Consider the following 22,201-nt stretch of genomic DNA (forward strand, 5'->3'; position numbering starts at 1 on the left):
GCACTGCTGCTGTTCATTCATGGAATTTGCTCTTTTATTATATTTGATGCTTCACTTAACAACAAATTTTGCTTTCTATGCGTCTGACACATTACATTTGACAAACATAAATTACCGCGATCTTTAAAACAACACTACCACCACAAAACAACGACGACAAAAACTCTCACGCTCAGTTTTAACCCATCACCCTCCAAGGGTGACAACCTCACTTCCTCCTCTTTGCCATGGACTTGATTTTCCATGTCTATTTCAATAACACAAAAATGCGTTTGTATTATAAGCGGCTTTAAATATTTTTCAGGAAGATGCAAAGTATGTGTAAATACAAGTGAACTTGGGTTAATTCTGTATTCACATAAGAAAAATTATGCCCATCCACCCAGCAAGCAATGAATTAACCTTAAAATGCATTACCAGATACGTGCAACACTAGTGGGAGGAGCTTTGTTTTGACTGCTATTGTTGCCATGAGCTGCAGTTTCCGTTTTAAAACAAAGATCACCTTTCCTACCCAGCCAGCTCCTAAGGGCTTCTCGCCCTTTCCAGCTATCGTGAGCTCCTTTGCTTTTCACTTTTGTGGGAGGAGTAAGCTAAATGGGGAGTGTCTAAGTGAGAACATTAAAGTTTAAGTAAAAAACAGTAAACTTCGTTACAGATCATCTACTCTATATAATCTTTTCATTTGTATGAATCTATGTGTGCCCATCAGGTCTCCCGGGTAAATCCTGAGCAGACAAACCACTGAGTCATGAAAGTCTGTTGTAGGTGTTAACTGGATCTTCCAGTAACAGGGACACAAAATGATTCTACTCTTCTCCTTAAAAAAAAAAAAAAAATCTGACCATAAAAACCCATGCCAACAATTCAGAAAACACAGGAATTATTTTCTGGCCTATTTTATTAAAAAAAAAAAAAATTTTCATTCTAAAAACAAAATGAAAGTATTTATCATGAGTGAATAAAAACATTAAAAAGATACCCTTGGGCTTCCCTGGTGGCACAGTGGTTGGGAGTCCGCCTGCCAATGCAGGGGACACAGTTTCGTGCCCCGGTCCGGGAAGATCCCACATGCCGCGGAGCGGCTGGGCCCATGAGCCATGGCTGCTGAGCCTGCGCGTCCGGAGCCTGTGCTCCGCAGCGGGAGAGGTCACAACAGTGAGAGGCCCGCATACCGCAAAAAAAAAAAAAAAAAAAAAGATAAAGATACCCTCAAAGACCACCTCACAGAGAATATGAAGTATAAAAGCAAAGCCTTGGGACTTCCTTGGTGGTCCAGTGGGTAAGACTCTGCGCTCCCAATACAGGGGGCCCAGGTTCGATCCCTGGTCAGGGAACTAGATCTCACATGCATGCCACACTAAGAAGCCCACATGCCACAAGTGAAGATCCTGCGTGCTGCAACTAAGACCTGTTGCAGCCAAAAATAATAAATAAATAAATATTTTTTTAAATAAATAAATAAGAGCAAAGACTTACTAGTTTCCCCCCAGATCTGTGCTCGAACGGAATGATGTTGAACTTCTTGGCCGCTTTCCGATACATGCAGTAGTGTTTGACCCAGCTGGAACCAAACGGAGGAGGCCCTTCAACAAGAAACATAACTTTAAATCAACAAGAACCTACTGTATTGCACAGGGAACTCTATTCAATATTCTGTAATAACCTAAATGGGAAAAGAATTTGAGAAAGAATAGATACATGTATATGCATAACTGAATCACTTTGCTGTACATCTGAAACTAACACAACATTGTTAATCAACTCTGCTCCAATATAAAATAAAAAGTAACCTGAAACTACCACAACATTGTAAGGCAACTCTACTCCAATAAAAATTTAAGAAATAAAATAAAAAATAAATTAAAAAAGAAAGAAAAAGAAAAGAAATAGGACTTTATTTTTCCTTTATGAGGACATTTTTTCCTCGTAAAGAAGGAGATATGCAGAGTTCCAAACACAATCGTGAAGAGGAAAAACCCAAGAAGCAGCAACTAACACAGCTCAAGGAAACAAATCAGCAACACAGCTAGTCTCATACAAGGGAAAAACAAGGAGAAATAAGAAGGCTCGTACAGACTGTCCTAAGAGTTTTCAGCAACACGGGAGTAATTTAAAGACATACTTTTCAAATAATTTGCTAGACTGTTATCTCATACCTGAAAATCTCTTAATTGTAAACTATGCTTCTTGTTTGTGTCTACATATGAAGAGCTCATGAGGGTTTCAAGAATTCCACTGAATATATGTGATGGTTTTGGATTCAATTCTGGCCTCTAAAAAATGACAGAACTGTAGAGTCACAGTGCGGAAAAGCATTTAGTCTATAAATCCATCTAGTGCTTTAAATCCACTAAAGCACCTTGTAAGTAGCTGCCCTTACTAACAATGGTAAAGCTAAGCTTTTTTGCAGCATGTGGGATCTTAGTTCCCCGACCAGAGATCGAACCCGTTGTCCCTCGCATTGGAAGCACAGAGTCTTAACCACTGGACCGCCAGGGAAGTCCTACTGTCTTTTTAATCTAAAAAGTCTTAGGCTTAGACCAAATGCCTGAGAAATGGCAAAGCCAAACCTCAGAGTCTTTGGTCCAATATCAAGGAAGGTCCTTCACTGATTAAGCTGCCATCCCCTCCTGACACCACCCAACCCTACTCAACCAGCTCTGAGCATAGAGATTAGTGATGGTTTTTCACACCATCCAAGCTTCAGGAAATACTGCAGGAGAGGGTACAACACGGACTCCAGCCTAGGACAATTCCAGCATTGAGGAGGTGTATGATCCAGGAAACACTGTTTACTCCTCAGTGTTTCCATGTTCTCATTGGTAAATGGGGTGATAACAGCACTGTCCACTTCATAGGGGTTTTTAATGGATTAAATGAAACAAGTTGGATAAAGAGTTTAGCACAGGGCCTGGCATACTGCCAACAAGTGAAGAATTCTGTCACTATTGTTTTTTTTGTTTTTTCAGTCCAATTTCAGCCCCATTTCTCTCAAAGCCAGTAAGTTAAGCAACAGTTATGAATCTAAAACTCAAAATTTCCTGTGATTTTTCGCTTTGGACATATAATACAAAATTTCTATCCTTCTCATGTCTCCACCCCGTATTTTTAGTTCTTTCAGATTAAATAAACAAACTGAGATTAAGAGGATAAAAAGAAAATTAAAGGTGGAGGGAAGGATTGGGAGCTTGGGATTAACAGATGCAAACTAGTAAATATAGGACAGATAAACAACAAGGTCCTACAGTACAGCACAGGCAATTATATTCAATATCCTGTGATAAACCACAATGGAAAAGAATATGAAAAAGAATATATATATATGTATAACTGACTCACTTTGCTATACAGCAGAAATTAACACAACACCGTAAATCAACTATACTTCAATACAATTTTTAAAAAATAAAACATTCACTCTATACACACTTCAATAGCTGTTGTGCTATTGTTCCTAACGGCACCTTTAGAAACGGCATGCTTTTACTGTTCAACCAAAATATGTAAAAATAAATTACCTCTCAGTTTTGTTGAAAAAAAAAAAAAAAGAAAGATTAAAAAATTAGAAAAATTTAGAGTTCTGCCATGCCAGTAACTGTTCATCATGAGCTGTGAAGGCTATGCCCACATTAAATAAGGGCAAATGGGAAAAGAACCCCTATTCTGCGACTGCATAAACATGAACACCCGTATCACATGGCTGTTCCATGAGTCTCTCTGCTATGAAGTTATTCAGTTTGAAAATCCTATAAATCAGCCACTTAACAAACAAAAACTCTAAAGCGCCCGGCGGGAAGGGAGAGAAACAGGAAATACAGAAACATTTCACATACTCCTCCCCCTACTGACTAGCAATCAAGCCCTACAGTTGAAGAGGTAAACTTTTAAGAGCTTCGTTAAAATAAGACCAAACTGTCAGAAGTCTGAAATCGTCTTGGGGTGCCTTAATTTCAAAATAAGGATACTCTACACACTGTATAACAACTAAGACGGCAACAATGCTGAAAATTCAGTGAGACAAGTTAGCATGTCAACTAGGAGTATTTTTTTGTAGCCATATGCAATTGCCCTGAAAATTTCAACAAGAACAAAAAACGATCTCAAATAAATGTGCAAAGAAATAATGTGAAAGAAGAAGAGAAATATGTCCTTCTTGACTTTAACATGGAGGAACAGAGTTATGGGGAGAGGGGTGCATACGTATATGAATGTGTGTGTGTGTGTCTGTGTGTATGAATGAGATAAAGATGGGTGGGGATGAGAGGAAATGAGGAAAAAGGTACTATCCCACATCGCTTTCAGTCTGTCACCAAATCCCAGCTCCCTTGCAAGCAAGTTTTAACAAAGTGTGGCACAGAATTCGGGGGGTGTGGCTGGAAAGCAGGGTGCTCACAGAGTTCCTAATCTCACTGTCCCCTCCCTAGAGCAGGAATGTGTTTTCCCCCAAAAAAATCCAACGTATGCCTTCCAGGATAGGAGAGAGCAAGAAAGCGGTAGGAATAATTACTCCAAAAGTATCAAGTTACAGTGAGAGTTTTAAACTAATTTTTAATTAGTTATTCATCACTGTTGGAGAGCCTCTTACTTTTTTCCTGTACATACAGGTAGCCTTCCGCTGTGAACTGACTCGCTCGTTTGTGGTCCTTGGGATTCTGTCTAATCTTGTTCATAAGCTCTTCCACTTCTGACCTTGTTCCTTCAAAACGATTCCGTGTCTGAAAAGGATTTAAAAAACACATACAAGTTTTAAGTTCCCACAGGAGATTTTTCATGGACGTTTTTAAGTCTCTGGATAACTATAATTAAATCTGTAGTGTTTTTGTACAAATTTCTCAAAATATACCCATCCTTTCCCATGTATCTCTTTGTTGAGATCACTGTGCAAAGAAAAAGAAATTAGTGGTTAAGTAGTTAACAGAGCTATAGAAACCAAGGTTACTAGAGGTTATTTACTTTTGAAGCTTTCTAACACCAAGAATAATTCTATTATTCAACATAAGAATTCCTGCCTGCAGGTCTCACAATATTACTAAATCTTACATTTAAAAAAAATAGGCCATAAAATATCTATCTGGGAAGTCTTTCCTTTGCAACAATCAATCTGACTCATTACTATTATCTCAGCAATATGTCTAAGAATTCAGAATCTGAAAAACTTAATTCTTCTTTGCAAACTAATAAATATCAGTGTCATTTTTTCCAGGTCATGGCAATTGCACTTGAAAATGATGTCTCTTCATAGAAGAAGGAAGTAGGGGGGAATCTCACTTACAAATAATGTCTTTGATATCTAAAAAGACAAATCACATTTCTGAAGCCCAGGAGACTTGGGATGTCAATATCTCTGTCAACTGGCTGGACTGAAAATGGACATGCAAGGTGAAGTGACGAAAATACCCAGGCAAACCTGACGAGTCAGCACCACCAAGTTTCTGGACATTTCCTCCATCTACACTCAAAAATAATTGTATTAATACCGAAAAACTGCTGATGTGAAACTGTGGAAGAGCTAAGATGAAAAATCATTATTGAAATTCCTCCTCTCTCCTCCCTACAATGAAAGGGGTTACCAAGAGTTCTAAATGCAGAAAAATGATAGAATAGTACATTTTTTAGAGGGGTGGAGAGTCTGATAAATGTACACTGTAAAGGGGAAACTTAACTGCAGAGGCTTATTTCAAACACAAGCTGAGAGCTTTTTTTTTTTTAATTTGTTTATGTACTATAAGAATGTACAGGGCTGCGAAGAGGGTGGGACTCATTTATTAACGGCTTGTTCCCTCTCCTGCCTTCCTGTTTCTCATGTCTCTGGGATTTCTTGTCCCCATCTTAATACTGATTATACCCTAATTTTATTCACCTGCTTTGTCAGTTTACTGAGATTCGCCACAACCCTCACTTCTTTCTATCTCTGTGTATCTAATACTTATGCATACATACACACACATATACACACATATGTGCACGTCATGTATGTATAGATGCTAGTGCACACATGAGCACACGCACGCACACGCACACACACTTAACTTAATGAGTTGTATCCCAAATTCTCATTATTTAAGTTAATGCTCAAATTGTCCTAGATTTGACCAGCAGAGGCCCCTTCTAGCTGGCTCCTGTTTCTCTTGACATACCCCCTTAATTCTCTGAGTAACCCCTTACCCTCTGGTCCAAAAAGGTATCCCAGGTTTACCTTATACTTTCTCTGTCCCAGTCCTAGAATCAGCCATTTCTCCAAAGGAGTCATTGTTCCTTACAGGGGAGGGTAGTATTTTTTTTTTCACTGGAGTATAATTGCTTTACAATGGTGTGTTAGTTTCTGCTGTACAACGAAGTGCATCAGCTGTACATATACATATATCCCCATATCCCCTCCCTCTTGGACCTCCCTCCCCCACCCCATCCCACCCATCTAGGTCATCATAGGGCACCGAGCTGAGCTCCCTGTACTATACAGCAGGTGCCCACTGGATATCTATTTTATACCTGGTAGTGTATTTATGTCAATCCCAATCTCCCAATTCATCCCACCTGTTCTCTACATCTGTGTTTCTATTCCTACCCTGCAAATAGGTTCATCTGTACCATTTTTCTAGATTCCACATATATGCGTTAATATACGACAGTTGTTTTTCTCTTTCTGACTTATTTCACTCTGGTAGTATTAGAAACCAGTGTTTTCTAAATCTAGGGACAGTGTGCTCACAGCTAAGGGGGTGCTATTGCTTCTAGGTCTTCCTGGAAGACAGATTGAGAAAATGCATGTATGTATATATATATGTGTGTGAATACATTTATATATATACACATTTATATGCACATATACACATCACAACTTCTGTACCTATCTATCTTAAAATCCATGAGTTCATACCATTACACTTAATTCCAATCCAGTACTTCAGGTTTCTTTCTAGCCCACCCACATTTCTTTTCAGACAGTAAAAAACCTGGCTCCCATTATTCTCAACAGATTTACTTCTTTGCTCAATTAACGTATCTGCTCAACGTAACCAAGCTCCCAAATATGCCAGCCACCTCCTCTGTACATGCTGCCTCTGTACCTCCTCTGTACGTGCTGCCTCTGCACCTTCCCACTCCCACTCCCACTGCCACAGACCCCTCCACGTGGTACACCCTGCCCTCACTGCCCTCCTTCCTCAGATGTGACTCTGCACTGGGAAGGGAAAGGAAGGTTCAGCTAAATTTTTTAATGTATCATTTTAGGCAAATTACAAATGAGTGTGAAAATTACATTTCTCAAAATTTGAGCACAAATAATACAGTGGCTGGAACCTAGCAATTTCCAATTCTAATTTCTGGCTGAATAGGAAGATACCATCAAATAATAATAATGATAGACCTTAAGTGTTACCATAGGTCACATGATAGTGTTTACACTGTGAATGACACGACTGAAAGCAGTTTACGGTGCTTTAATCCTCACAATAACCTACGAGATAGCCTAGCGTTCTCCAACGCTGATAAAACAACATTGCTGTATTGCCTTTCCTTGCATGCTTTGATAAATAAACAAATTTCCAAACCAATGAGTCTTAAGTCTTATAAATTAAATATTTCATCACATCACCTACTGGGGGGAGGAGAATTCAATGTGGAGACTAAGCTGGAATTCGGACACATCTGAGTACTTTACAAAACTGGCAGGTCAGGCTTAGCACAGGTTCACACCCATATTTAAGGAGGAAAGAAAGAGGGGGGAAGATGAGGCACTGTTCACACTAAGTTTTACCCAGAAATAAAGCTTTACAGGCAGATGGCAAAGGCTAATTCCAAGTACAGATTGCCATTTTTCATTTAAGTTTTCCCATCCTGGCCCCATGACCTCATTCAGGGAACAAAAGAATAATTAAAAATACAAAGAGGGGCTTCCCTGGTGGCGCAGTGGTTGAGAATCTGCCTGCCAATGCAGGGGACACGGGTTCGAGCCCTGGTTTGGGAGGATCCCACATGCCGCGGAGCAACTAGGCCCGTGGGCCACAACTACTGAGCCTGCGCGTCTGGAGCCCGTGCTCCGCAACAAGAAAGGCCGCGACAGTGAGAGTCCCGTGCACAGCGATGAAGAGTGGCCCCCGCTCGCTGCAACTAGAGAAAGCCCTCGCACAGAAACGAAGACCCAACACACCCAAAAGTAAATTAATTAATTAAAAAAATATATATATATATAAAGAGGGTTTCACGAAGCAGCTGTAAAACATCAGGGGTGGGCCCCCTGCAGCCTGCTTTAGTAACCTCCCAAAATAATAAAACAGAAAAGAAGGGGTAGGGTGCTAACACACACCCCTCACTGCAATCCTCAAACATCTCCTCAAGTGCCCTATGAATGGGGAGGTGACAGAGTAAGGAATGGAGTGCAGTGGATGCCAGGTCAACAGGTGATCAAGTCTAAACACCCGAAGGACACCTTCCATGAGAGTGAGGGGAACGCAGGTTAGAACTGTTGAGAGGTAGACGCGAGCTGAGGTTTACCATCGGTACCTAAATCTGAGATCTTACCATTAAAGGGACTCCCATGTTACCCAGAAATTGTTAAGGTCCAGGGAACCCAAATGGCCATGTCAGGATGTTCCCCAGCTCCTCTATTTACTGACCCCAGATACACCATGAGTTGAACCCATTTCTACACCAACACTGAATCTGAAAGCAACTGCCTTGGGCCCTGGAATGAGCCTGCCCAAGTTCCAGTGCTGCCCTGGCCTTAAAGCAGTATGACGCCAGCAAGTTCTTTTTCCTCACTGTCCTTATCTGTGAAGAAGGAATAAAAAAATTTACATCATAGGACACCTTTGAAGACTAAATGTGTACAATCCAAAGAAAAGCACGTAGGCAACACCTGGCACATGGCAACAAAATAAATGTAAGTGGCATTATTATTTTAATTGCAATTAAGTCACTGAAAAGTGACAATTATTCCCTAACAAAGGAAAAAAGAGAATCTTCAATATCAAACTAAAATTTTATCTGAAAGAGAAAGTACATTCAAAAAAAATTGTTTTGGGGGGTTATAAAAGCTAATTCACAACATTATAAAACAGAGAGAGGGGACAGCACAAACAGCCCTGCCTGGAGGCAAAAAGAGGAGGTATAAACAAGATTAAAAAGTGACCAGAAACTCATCTCTCAGAAACAATCATGTTCATATTTTTACACAGTCACTTCCAATCTTTTTCTTTTTTTCCTGGTAACATAGTTTATCACTTTAGTATTCTACTTTGCTCACAAAACTGTAACAAAAATATCTGTGCATATCTTTAAATTATTCTTCCCCATTCTTAGTATCTTCTGGGTACTCTTTCGGAATCCCTAAAATTTCTTAGGATTCTACTTCTTCCTGAGAAGAATTCTATTCTAGTCTCCTTTGGGGATAGACATCACAAAAATTTTTAATTCGTTTTTTTAATATCTTTTAATTTTCATGTAATTTACATTCTTCTGCAAAGTCTATTTTTTTAAAAACGATCTTGCTCTTTTTTGCTGTCCATTAATTACTCTAGATTATGGAAAATGGAAAAAGACTGAATCTCTCTCAAAAAAAAGGTCTAACCATTTTTACAACAGAAAAGGTGAAACCAGTTGGGTGAAAATAGGTTATTTTCACTTTTAAATAACTTTTACCTTTTTTTCTGATTATAAAATGGTTTTTGTCATTTTTTCTATAGTAAAATACCTAAAAGTTGACCAAAATTATCTCTACCATTATAGTGCACATATAGTTCACTCTAAGATTTGGTTTCAACATTTCGGTATATTTCTTTCAATACATAAATACGCATAGCATAAAAAGTAACACACAGAAGTCAAACAGAGAAAGACAAATACCACATGATATCGCCTATACGTGGAATCTAAAAAAATAATACAAATGAACTTATTTACAAAGTAGAAATAGACTCACAGATGTAGAAGGTGGACTTATGGTTACCAAAGGGGAGAGGGGCGGGGAGGGATAAATTAGGAGTTTGGGATTAACATATATACACTACTGTATATAAAATAGATAAACTACAAGGACCTACTGTGTAGCACAGGGAACTCTACTCAAAATCTTACAATAACCTATAATGGAAAAGAATCTGAAAAAGAAGAGATATATACATATGTATGTATAACTGAATCACTTTGCTGTACACTTGAAACTAACAACATTGTAAATCAACTATACTTCAATTAAAAAAAAAAAGTAACACACAGCTGGGATTTTTGTAATACGTAGTTTTATGCAGCCAACACTTTCCCTCCGATATGCTAAAAGCTGACATCCTCAAGGGAATGAGAGAAATGGCCAAGAAAGTAGTGAATTACAGCAATACTGAGATATAGCAGGTGAGGTAGAATTGAGTGGCATGTGTTTCAAAGGTTCTGGTATTTCTGAAGGGCAAAGAATGAGCTAGAAGCAAAAGTAAAGAGCACAGGCGACTTCCGGATCAGGTGTCCTCAACACTGAAGGTGAGGCGGAAGGCAGAGCCTCTACTTGCAAGCAGAGCTGCAGCCTCAGAAAGAGCCAGAACCAAAGGCAGAGAGGTGGAGGACCCCACGCAACTTCCTGATGACAATCCTGAAGTTCCAGAGGACACAGGAAAAGATTTTTTCCAGTAGCTTGTTCTTCGCCCAGTTCTTTATGGGAAATGAAAGTTACCGAGTACGTGTGTTAGGTTCTTCATAGACTAAGTTAGATTCCATTGACCAGCTGACCCATTTCACATGACAGGCTGTCTTCAAGTGCTGCTTACCGTAGTTCATGCCTGAGTATTGCCCACTCCCATTTAAATCTTGAATCTCGCTGAAATTATTTTGGTGTATTAAGGTAACTATAGGCCCCTGACCCCAGGGTGGGTGTGATAAATGAACTTCCACATAAGCAAGTTGTGCATGGACACTTTCTCTGGAGCCCCCAGGAGACGCTGATGTGTCCCCAGACCCTGAGGCCCGGCTGGCTTCACGGGCAGGTAGCCCGTGCCGTCACCCACAGCCCTGCCCTCAGAAGGTCGCGCACTTGATCTAATGCTCTGCCATCGCTGTCTTGAAATTCTTCATTTTTGAATAAGGGACCCTGCCTCCTCATTTTACACAAATTATGGATCAGTTATGCCTGAAGGTTCTCATCCAGGCCAGCCCTGCCCTTGACAGATGAGGTACAGACACAAGTTATACAGTTAGTGGAGGGGGAAAAAAAAAAAAAAGAATCAGGATTATAACCTAATCTTCTAAACTAACTATGTAATGTTCTTTTTACAAACGCTGTGTTCTCCTGTCTACAGAAGTATTCTGATACATCACAGTATCATTAGACTAAATGTTCTACTACCTACAGAGACACTTTTGAAGTTAGGACTAATCTACATATATACACTTTGACATATTTTTAAATTATATTACCTTATATCACTGATCTTGGAGGGTGTAGGGAGGAATGTACTCTTTTAGTCATTTAACTGAACAGAATGTAGAATCTTCAAATACAAATTGACACATAAATTACAAAACACAAGAGATTTCGTTACCTACATTCCCAAATGTAGGGAACAACTATACCAAAATAACTTGAAACAAAATCTACACAAAAACCATTAGTCCTCAATTTCTAAGATTATAAGAAGTTGAAGGTCAGGTAGCAAACAGCACAGAGATCCCCATCCTTCTCCTTGTATGTCTTTCAGGATGGGTTGAGAGTCTGTCCCAAAACTCACTCACTGTGTTTTTAACAAGGTTTGAAGTTACATTAAACATAACTTGAATAGCTTTTCAATGAGGACACTTCCAAAATCAACAAAAGCGTCGAAAGGAAAAACGTCTACCACCTTCTGATCAAAATCACATACGTTATACTGTTTAACAGTTCTCAAAAAAACTCTTTATCCAAGACCTAACAGAAACCATACATTTCCTAGGAAAACAATAAAGGGCCAACAGCAACTGTGAACACCAATACATTAGTGAATAGGGAGGCACAAAACACAGGCAAGAAATTCCACTGGAACTGTTAGCCTATCTGGGAATAAATATCAAATAAGACATACAAGTAACAGAAGAAAGTTAAATTAGAATTGAAATGCCTTAAACTTAAAGTGGAGGACTGTTTTGTCTGTTTCATACAGAGCAGACTTAGACTTACACAACAGAGGTTATCCTTAGAACTGCCTCACAAAGTGCGGAATAACTGTCACACTGCCACATGACTTGTTTCAAAGTTGCTAAGAGAGTAGATAGCCAAAGTTATCATAACAAGGAAAAAAATTTTTTTAACTACACGAAGTGATAGATATTAACTAAACTTATGCGGAAATCATCTTGCAATATAATAAGTGAAGTCATTAAGCTGTAACCCTTAAACTTACGCAGTGTTGTGTCAATTATATCTCAATAAAACTGGAAAAATAAGGCAAATTATGTGAAATTTTGATTGTAAAAACATACTTCATGACTTTTCTGAAAATAAGGGAAGAAAAATAAATTATAGGAAATGAATTCTTGAAAAACAAAGCAAAACAAAACAGAGCCGGCTGCAGCAGAATTCGGAGCCTCCCTTCCTGGAAAACAGTTTGTTACACCAAGAACTGGCCAGAAGGTGGCAACATAGCCTCAGTTTCTCGGTACCAACAGATCAGCCTGGTCTTGGTTTAAGGCTTTTCACACACCAAAGAAATCAAAACTACACTTCTCAAACATCTTTTTTAGGAGAAAGCTTCCGTTTTCTTACATTCTGAATGTTGATCTGTAGTTCCATTTTGTAGTGATTGAAGTCTTTGGCAAGTTCATGGCCTTGATGATAGAAAGTAAACATTCCCTGAAAAAATGACAGCATCTAAAACAAAGGAGAAAAGGTGACATTAGCACCCAAAAAATCTCAGTGAAAAAAATAAGTTAAAAAGCCACGTATTTTGCCTCATCTCATTATGATTCTATTGAAGTACAATAATTAAAAGGAAGTCACTAGAATTCAACTAAATCTAACTGCATATTATTCATTAACTGGTCCCTATAAAAAAAATAAAAGGATTTGTGATTTTTTTTCCTTAAGTATCAGAGCCATTAGACAGCTTTTACAGTATGCTGTATAGGAGAAATGGAATTCTACATCACCCATTTGTCCTTCTGAGTCAAGAGAATCCCTATATTCATTTATAATTGAAACCTTATCACTATAAGTCGATAGGACCTATAAGGAAAGCGAAATACAGATCAAAGAGCTAAAAGCTCTTTCGAAGGGCATCCAGTGCAGAGTAACCTCTCTGTTTTGTTGACAAGGATGCTCAGTGACTGGAGCAGAGAGGGGCAGAGGCAGGGCAGTAATTAAGCCCTGAGTTTCCTACAAACTCTCCACCTGCCCCCCTTGATCAGAGGGCACTGCTTCTCCCCCACATGTGAGAAAATCTAGAGTAAGAGTGATTTGGGGTGAGGGTTAAGGAAATCCTGAGATTCACTGTCTTCAGAATGTCACACCGCATAATGGTAAGGAATTTGGGACTCTGACGTCAAGTGGCCAGCAAGGGTCAATTCCCAACTGGGGCAAATTACTGAAGTTTCTCTACTTCGGTGTCTACATTTGCTAAGTGGGATAATTAAAATATCTCCTCAGTAGGGTACTGTGTGGAATACATGCATGATCACAGAAAAGTACTTAGAACAACAACCTGAACAATGACTGGGCACTGTAAATGCTCAGTATATAAAATGTAGGCCATTATTATGATTTCACATAAAAAGTAAGCTTTAAGGAGGTTTTCTCTAATTGTTTAATTTAGGGTAATTCAATTACTCCACTGGACCATAGCTTCCACGAATGCTAATTTTTAATGAATCATTACTTGTTTTTTTTTGGTTTGTTGCTCAACATCATACACACAGTGGGTAAACTGTATGGCATGTGAATTATATCTCAATAAAGCTGTTTTTTAAAATCACATGCAATATAGTCTATGTTAAAATTAAAGTGAATCTTGACAGTCATGAATCTCAGTGTACCTCTGGTTTTTTTTGCTAAAACCCACAGTATAAAATACCCTTTATATTTTGATTCAAAAGATACATATATTCATAGATATGTTAACATATAAGTAACTGAAGCTCTCAGAGTGCATCTATATAAGCACAAAAAAAAAATCATGTGTTTCTAAAATAAGTATAAAGAAACGTCAGAGGGCTTCCCTGGTGGCGCAGTGGTTGAGAGTCCGCCTGCCAATGCAGGGGACACAGGTTCGTGCCCCGGTCCAGGAAGATCCCACATGCCGCGGAGCAACTAAGCCCGTGCGCCATGGCCGCTGAGCCTGCGCTCCCCAACAGGAAAGGCCACAACAGTGAGAGGCCCGTGTGACGCAAAAAAAAAAAAAAAGAAATGTCAGAGTAACTTACAAAATAGTTTCAAATGTTCCACATGCTGGTTCTTAACTTAGGTTGCATAAGCATTGTGAATTGTATTAGGAATAGTTGGTTACCAATAATTGCTGAAAGTACCAAGGTTTGGATGGATGCACTTGCTTTAGAACAAACTTGAATAAAGATTATCCCATAAATATCTCACGCTCACTCACATTCCAATATAATTTCTTTCATGGGGACTTTTTTTTTTAAGGGTGGAGTTACAGCTAGGATGGCAGAAGTTGTACCTGATTGCAGAGTCCCTGAGACCATATAGCAAAAGGAATAATACTCATTACACATTGCTGTGCAAATAAGCCCGAGAACCACTATTTAGAAGTGATTCTTTGACTTCATGGCTCTGGGTGCACTGTGTACAATTTACGCTGTCTTGCTTCGTGTTTACGCACCACAGCCTCTAGCAACCATAAATTAGATCTTCAAAGAAACACATTCCTCTTATATCACGAAATTCGACTAGCAGAGCAACTTGCTATTTATACTTACGGGTTCCACAAACTCAAACTTCTTCCTCTCTTGGATTTCCTGAAGCTTACACACATATTCAAGAGACAGTTCGTAAAAGTGTTGCCGGTTCTGTTCCACTTGGATATCTGCCTATGTTAAAATAATGGAGGCCAGTCAAATTAGAGATGGTTCGGAGTGAAACTCTTTGCCCGAGGTCTACAAAACTACAGTCCATGGGCCAAATATAGCCTGCTGCCTGTTATTCTAAACGAAGCTGTACTGGGCCAGCGCCAGGACTACTCCTTTACGCATCTCCTATGTAGACTTGCGGGTACAACAGCTGACTTGAGTGGTTGCAACAGGGACCTCGTGATCTTCAAAAGTCTAAAATATTTACTAACTGACTCTCTGCAGAAATAGTTTGCAAACCCCTGCTCTCTGTGATGAGACTGACCCCGAAGGACAGAAGATCAAACAGTAAAAGGCACTTCATGACTATCAAACTCTTAGAAGAAAACATAGGAAGAACACTCTATGACATAAATCACAGCAAGATCCTTTCTGACCCACCTCCTAGAGTAATGGAAATAAAAACAAAAATAAACAAATGGGACCTAATGGAACTTCAAAGCTTTTGCACAGCAAAGGAAACCATAACCAAGACCAAAAGACAACCCTCAGAATGGGAGAAAACATTTGCAAATGAAGCAACTGACAAAGGATTAATCTCCAAAATTTACAAGCAGCTCATGCAGCTCAATAACAAAAAAACAAACAACCCCATCCAAAAATGGGCAGAAGACCTAAATAGACATTTCTCCAAAGAAGATATACAGAATGCCAACAAACACATGAAAAATGCTCAACATCATTAATCATTAGAGAAATGCAAATCAAAACTACAATGAGATATCATCTCACACCAGTCAGAATGGCCATCATCAAAAAATCTATAAACAATAAATGCTGGAGAGGGTGTGGAGAAAAGGGGACACTCTTGCACTGCTGGTGGGAATGTGAAATGGTTCAGCCACTATGGAGAACAGTATGGAGGTTCCTTAAAAAACTACAAATAGAATTACCATATGACCCAGCAATCCCACTACTGGGCATATACCCTGAGAAAACCAAAATTCAAAAAGAGTCATGTACCAAAATGTTCATTGCAGCTCTATTTACAATAGCCCGGAGATGGAAACAACCTAAGCGCCCATCATCGGATGAATGGATAAAGAAGATGTGGCACATATACACAATGGAATATTACTCAGCCTTAAAAAGAAATGAAATTGAGCTATTTGTAATGAGATGGATAGACCTAGAGTCTGTCATACAGAGTGAAGTAAGTCAGAAAGAAAAAGACAAATACCGTATGCTAATACATATATATGGAATTTAAGGGAAAAAAATGTCATGAAGAACCTAGGGGTAAGACAGGAATAAAGACGCAGACCTACTGGAGAACGGACTTGAGGATATGGGGAGGGGGAAGGGTGAGTTTTGACAGGGCGAGAGAGAGTCATGGACATATACACACTAACAAACGTAGTAAGGTAGATAGCTGGGGGGAAGCAGCCGCAAGGCACAGGGATATTAGCTCGGTGCTTTGTGACAGCCTGGAAGGGTGCGATGGGGAGAGTGGGAGGGAGGGAGACGCAAGAGGGAAGACATATGGGAATATATGTATATGTATAGCTGATTCACTTTGTTATAAAGCAGAAACTAACACACCATTGTAAAGCAATTATACCCCAATAAAGATGTTTTAAAAAAAAAAAAAAAAAACATGACTTACATGCTGAGGACAGTGAAAAACAGATGTTGAAAATGGAAAAAAAAAAAAAAAGGCACTTCATGAAAAACATACCCAACCACAACTGACACCCAAGGTGGAACCGCACATGTAGAACCTAAATTACATAAACATTATTTCCATTAACAAATCGCCTAAGAATGAAGTGGCCTGGGAAGGAGGGCTGAGCAAATTCCAGCCGCCACAGCTCTCAGGAGTGAGGGCAGCAGGTGAGGAAGTGGCAGCACCATCTCAAGAACTTGGCTTTTGCAAAGAGGCCTGGGCTGGAAGCCCATCTGCAGGCAGTCACTCTCCTAAGTCCTCACCATGTCCTGTCCCCTGGGAGGGAACAGGCACCAGATGGTCAGGAGACCGACTATTCCAAAGAAAGGTTCCAGCTTCTCTTGTCTAACTAGAAGGGAATTGAGAGAGGGGATGGCTCCACAGAGGACCAGTAGTGAAACCTCTGGTCCTCAGAACTGTTCTTACAAGGCATCTTGTAGTTCCTAACTCAGCTAATTTTATGTCCGGAAGTATTTATCTGGACATTTCTCCAAAGAGGCCATATCTAAGCACAGAGAAAGATGCTGAACATCACTTGTCATTAGGGAAATAGAAATCAAAACCACAAGATACCACCTCACACTTAAACAAAAAATATCAGAAAATAATCCAAAAAACCCTACCTCCCCCCACCAAAATAAAAAACAAAAACAAAAAAAAACCCCAGAAAAATAACAAGTATTGGTGAAGATGTGGAGAAACTGGAACTTTGTGCACTGCTGGGGGGAATGTAAAATGAGGCAGCTGCTATGGAAAACTGTATGGCAGTTCTCTAAAAAAAAAAAAAAAAAACTTAAAAATATAATGACCATATGATCCTGCAATTCCATTTCTGGGTATATACTCACAAGAACTGCAAGCAGGGACTCAAAGAGATTCTTGTACACACACAGTCACAGTAGCATTATTCACAACAGCTAAAGGGTAGAAGCAACCAAAGTGTCCACCGACAGGTGAAGGCATAAACAAAATGTGGTCTACAAAGATAATGGAACATTATTCAGCCACAGAATGCAAGGACATTCTGGCACTGCTACAACATGCATGAACCCTGAGAACGTTATGCTAAGTGAAATGAGCCAGTCACAAAAGGACAGATGCTGTATGATTTATCTTAGATAAGGTAGCCGGAACAGTGAAATTCACAGAGACAGGAAGTAGGATGGTGGTCGCTGGGGAGCTGGAAGCACAAGGGGGCTAGGAAGTTAGTGTTTAATGGGAACAGAGTTTCAGTATCTCAAGTTGAAAGGGCTCTGGAGCTGGAATGTGGTGGTTATTGGCAACAGTGTGACTGTATTTAATGACACTGAATGAACTGCATGCCTGAACTTGGTTAAAATCATGCTTTGTTGTGTATATTTTACCACCACAAAAAGTTTTTAATTTGGGGGAAAAAAAAGTATTTATCTAACAGGTGATAATTTTTTTGGCATCATATACTTTTTTAATTAAAGTAATGTCTAACTATAATAAGAGTGTTTGTTACTAAGCCAAAATGAGAATTTCTACCTAACACTCATAAAAATCATGATTTTTTTATGCCTCTAATATCCAGAGATGGAGAGTTCAGCCACTAGCAGTTAACAGACACAACTCCCAGGAAAAACAATGTGAGTGTGTTGAGTATTTAATAAAACGGAGATAGGGGAGGTTAAGGGTGGATTTTTCATGTTATTGTTACCGGGAAATGTCCTTCAAGAAAATGACACCAGGGTCAGATTTACCAAGGTGGTTTTTAAATTTAATTTTAGTGGATTCTCTCGCCTGGCTGTGCTACTACAATCACCCCGGCATGGCAGGTCAGCTTCTATCCACAGCTTCCTAATGCTCTGGGTGTTCAGAACCACTGTGCCAGGTGCCGCGTGATCGATCACAAGAAACCCTGGGACTGCCGTTAACCCATAATTTACAACAATGCCACAGACATCCAAATTATACCTAGCAGCACCGTCCTTTAGCCTGACTCAGTCTAAAAGGCAATCACTATATATGTGATGTAAGAAAAAGTGTATGTGGTCTTTGTCTCAGGTTCCTGGCACAAATCTCCTAAAACCCTTGGAATTTCCTGAGCGAGAAAAGTGTCTCTAATCATTTGTAAGGAGCCCCTTTTGAGAGCCCTTGAGTTTATGCTAATGAGGTGACTGAGGGTAGGGGCCCAAGATAGCACTAATTAGAGGGGTAGAACTTTCGGCTCTACCCACCTATTTCTGGGAAGAGGGGAACACTATAAATTAAGTTCTATAACAACTCTTGAACAAGAGCTCATGAGCTTCCAGGTTGGTAATGTAAAAAATTAATAAACGGAAAACTCACCAGAAGGGGGAGCTCACATGGCTTCAGACCATCGCAGAGCCCAACAAGAAGAAAGACCACTCTTCTTCCCTGGCTAGGACCCAGCCCAAGAAAAGCCAGGGACTCTTTACTATAGCCCTCTCAACTCTCTTTCCCTCTCAACAAAAGTGTTCTCCTTCCCTTGCCGTGCAGAAACCTGCCCTTGGTTTCCCATGGTTGCAGACCCTAAACTGCAATTCTCTGCTGATCCCGAATAAACCCATCTTTGCTGGAGAAATACCTAGCCGACTATTTATTTCAGGTTAACAGGAAACACATCCACTTGCCTAGAGAGTGACGTACTGCAGTTCCATGAGGACAGAAGTTTCTGCACTTGGGACCCTTCCAGACCCCGCCCTGTGCACCTCTTCATCTGGCTGTTCAACCATATCCTCTATATTATCTGTTATAATAAACTGCTAAACTTAACTAAATGTTTCTGACTTCTGTGAGCCGCTCTAGCAAGGAAGGGGTCATAGGAACCTCTTCTTTGTAGCCAGTCAGAAGCACAGGTAACAACCTGGGCTTGGGACTGATGTCGGAAGTGGGGTAGTCTTTTATTTATTTATTTTTTTAACTGAATTACAGTTGATTTACAAGGTGTTAGTTTCTGGTGTACAGCAATGTGATTCAGTTATACACACATACACATTCTTTTTCACATTCTTTTCCTTTATGGTTTATTACAGGATATTGAATATAATTCCTTGTGCTATGCAGTAGGACCTTGTTGTTTATCCATTCTAAAGATAATAGTTTGCATCTGCTAGTCAGAAGTGGGGCAATCTTGTCCGACTGAGCCCTTAACCTGTCGGATCTGATGCTGTCTCTAGGTAGTGTCAGAGTTGAGTCAGTTGCTTGGTGGTGTTGGAAAACACACATTTGGACTATACTTTTTACTACACCAAGCAAAAGTCATTTTTTTTTTAAACAAACATACAATTTCAATTTGATTATCATCTCATTTCTGACCATCCCTGCTGTTAATATGCATAAAAGAAGTAGATCACTCACACAAAGATATTCAAAGGATCTATTTCTATTTATTTGACGACTCAGTGTCGACTTAAAAAAAATGTACAGCGTGCGAGCTGTGAGTTCAGTTTGATTTGGGGCAAAACGAGGACTACAGCCCTGGAGCAGTTAGTTCCTCAGAGCTAGGCTAATGACTTAATCCTTGTTAGAGACGGGTGGCAGGTGCCAACTTTTAATTGGCATCAGGAAACAAAAATATACTTCAAAAATCAGCAGTCATGGAATGTTCTCGAATATCCAATTCTTGTTCTAGTACAAATATTAATTAGAATTTCGGGTTGTGATGGAGGCAGAAGCCATTGTGCCCAATAAAACAGAGCTACAGGTAAAGGTACTAATAGAATTACTCAAATTGCCAGCCTGGTGTCCGCCATAATTTCCTCCTGTTATTTTCATTGGAAACAAGAGGAAAGAATAGATAACAAGTTTCTATGCCTTTGGTCAGTACCAGTCTCAGCAACCTTTATTAATCTCTTGAGCACCTCAGTTTACTGAAGGTTAGCAACGCATTAGCCACTGCCCAAAGTAACCAAAATCCAGATCTAACCTTTTCCCCATTAAAGAGCATCCCCCTTCTTACGGCCTTCACGCTTGCAATGGAAAGCTAGGTCAAGTGGGAGTCTGTATGTCTGTAAAGAGCAAACAGAGCAAGACAGCCAAGAATATGTAATTTAAGTGAAACTAAAACGATTCTCCTTGAGGGTCTCTTCAAATTTCCCATCTGGAGTTTAATTATCTTTGGGAATGATGAAACTGTCGAAGCCCTAGCTCACAATCTTCACACTTGTTCATTGGGTAAATATTTATTAAGTGCCTATTCCCTGACAAGTCTCATTCTAGGCATTGAGGACAGAGTGCTGAACAGAACACAGCTGTTGCCTGCAAGGAGCTTACATCCTATGGGAAGAAGCCATGTAACAACGGAATATGTAGTGAGTCAAAAGGCTGTCAGAGGGCTTCCCTGGTGGCGCAGTGGTTGAGAGTCCGCCTGTCGATGCAGGGGGCACAGGTTCGTGCCCCGGTCCGGGAGGATCCCACATGCCGCGGAGCAGCTGGTCCCGTGAGCCATGGCCGCTGAGCCTGCGCGTCCGGAGCCTGTGCTCCGCAATGGGAGAGGCCACAACAGTGAGAGGCCCGAGAACCGCAAAATAAAAAAAAATAAAAAGGCTGTCAGAGTATGAAAAAAAAATAAAGGAGAGTAAGGGGGACACTCTAAATAAGATGGCTGGAAAACTTCTCTAGTAAGGAGAAGTCTGAGTGGAGAGTATTTGGAAGACTATTTGAAGGAGTGAGGCATGCAGATCTGGCAGAAGGATGAACAAAGCACAGGCCCTCAGCATGGAACCAAGCCAGAGCAAGGCAGCCATGTGGGTGTGAGGGCAGGCGGGATGCACCCAGGGCCTCTAAAGGGAGCTGTTAGGAGTATTTAGAGATGAAGAGAAACATGAAGGCTCACTCCGCTGTTGTACAGAAAATAAACTGTAGGGGACACCCTGGTGAAAGCAGGGTGGCCTTTGCAGTAATCTGTGCGAGAGATGCCGGATGACAGGGGTGGGGAGTCAGGAGAACTGGCCGTATTCCGAGAATATTCTGAAGCTAAAGAAGACATAGGCTGATGGTCTAGATGTGGGGTGAGAGCGAAAGGGCCAAGACTGACTTTACAGACTTTGCCTAAACAACAGGTAGAATGATACCTCATTAGATAGTGAGGAGGACATGGAAAGTGACCCGGCGCATGAAGATCCCTTCAGGATACCTGAAAACAGAGAGCAGGGGAGAAGAGAGGTAGAAAACTGCTAGCATAAAGAGAGCCTCGAAGAGCAACAGCTGTCACTTCAAAAAAGACAGAGGGTAGGAGATGAGGGAGTACATGTAACAAGTGCATGGTTTCCTATGTAATACGGAAGAGAGAATGGAGCCCTACCCACAGTACTGGAGTGAGGATCAAATGGTACAAAAGGGCCTCTCTCTTTTACAGAACGTCAAATGCCATCTAAACGTCTGTCAAAAGTACTAGCGAGGGCTTCCCTGGTGGCGCAGTGGTTGAGAGTCCACCTGCCAATGCAGGGGACACGGGCTCGTGCCCCGGTCCGGGAAGATCCCACATGCCGTGGAGCGGCTGGGCCCGTG

General features: G+C 40.3%; 1 protein-coding gene across 5 annotated transcripts in view; it reads right to left on the reverse strand.

Annotated features, from left to right (window-relative positions):
* The window catches only part of ARHGAP10 (Rho GTPase activating protein 10), a 331,140-nt gene that overhangs the window by 189,391 nt on the left and 119,548 nt on the right, over nucleotides 1-22,201 (reverse strand). For all 5 annotated transcript variants that reach the window (XR_004350045.1, XM_032632923.1, XM_032632924.1 and 2 more), the window contains 4 exons: nucleotides 14,890-15,000; nucleotides 12,725-12,829; nucleotides 4,589-4,718; nucleotides 1,480-1,586 (listed from right to left, as the gene is read on the reverse strand). Coding sequence is in view for 4 of the 5 variants with exons in the window: in XM_032632923.1 (XP_032488814.1) it covers nucleotides 1,480-1,586; nucleotides 4,589-4,718; nucleotides 12,725-12,829; nucleotides 14,890-15,000 (453 nt within the window). In the remaining variant the exon portion in view is untranslated. The remainder of the gene's footprint in view (nucleotides 1-1,479; nucleotides 1,587-4,588; nucleotides 4,719-12,724; nucleotides 12,830-14,889; nucleotides 15,001-22,201) is intronic.

Source organism: Phocoena sinus, chromosome 5 (genome assembly GCF_008692025.1).
Source record: "Phocoena sinus isolate mPhoSin1 chromosome 5, mPhoSin1.pri, whole genome shotgun sequence".
Classification (NCBI taxonomy): Eukaryota; Metazoa; Chordata; class Mammalia; order Artiodactyla; family Phocoenidae; genus Phocoena; species Phocoena sinus.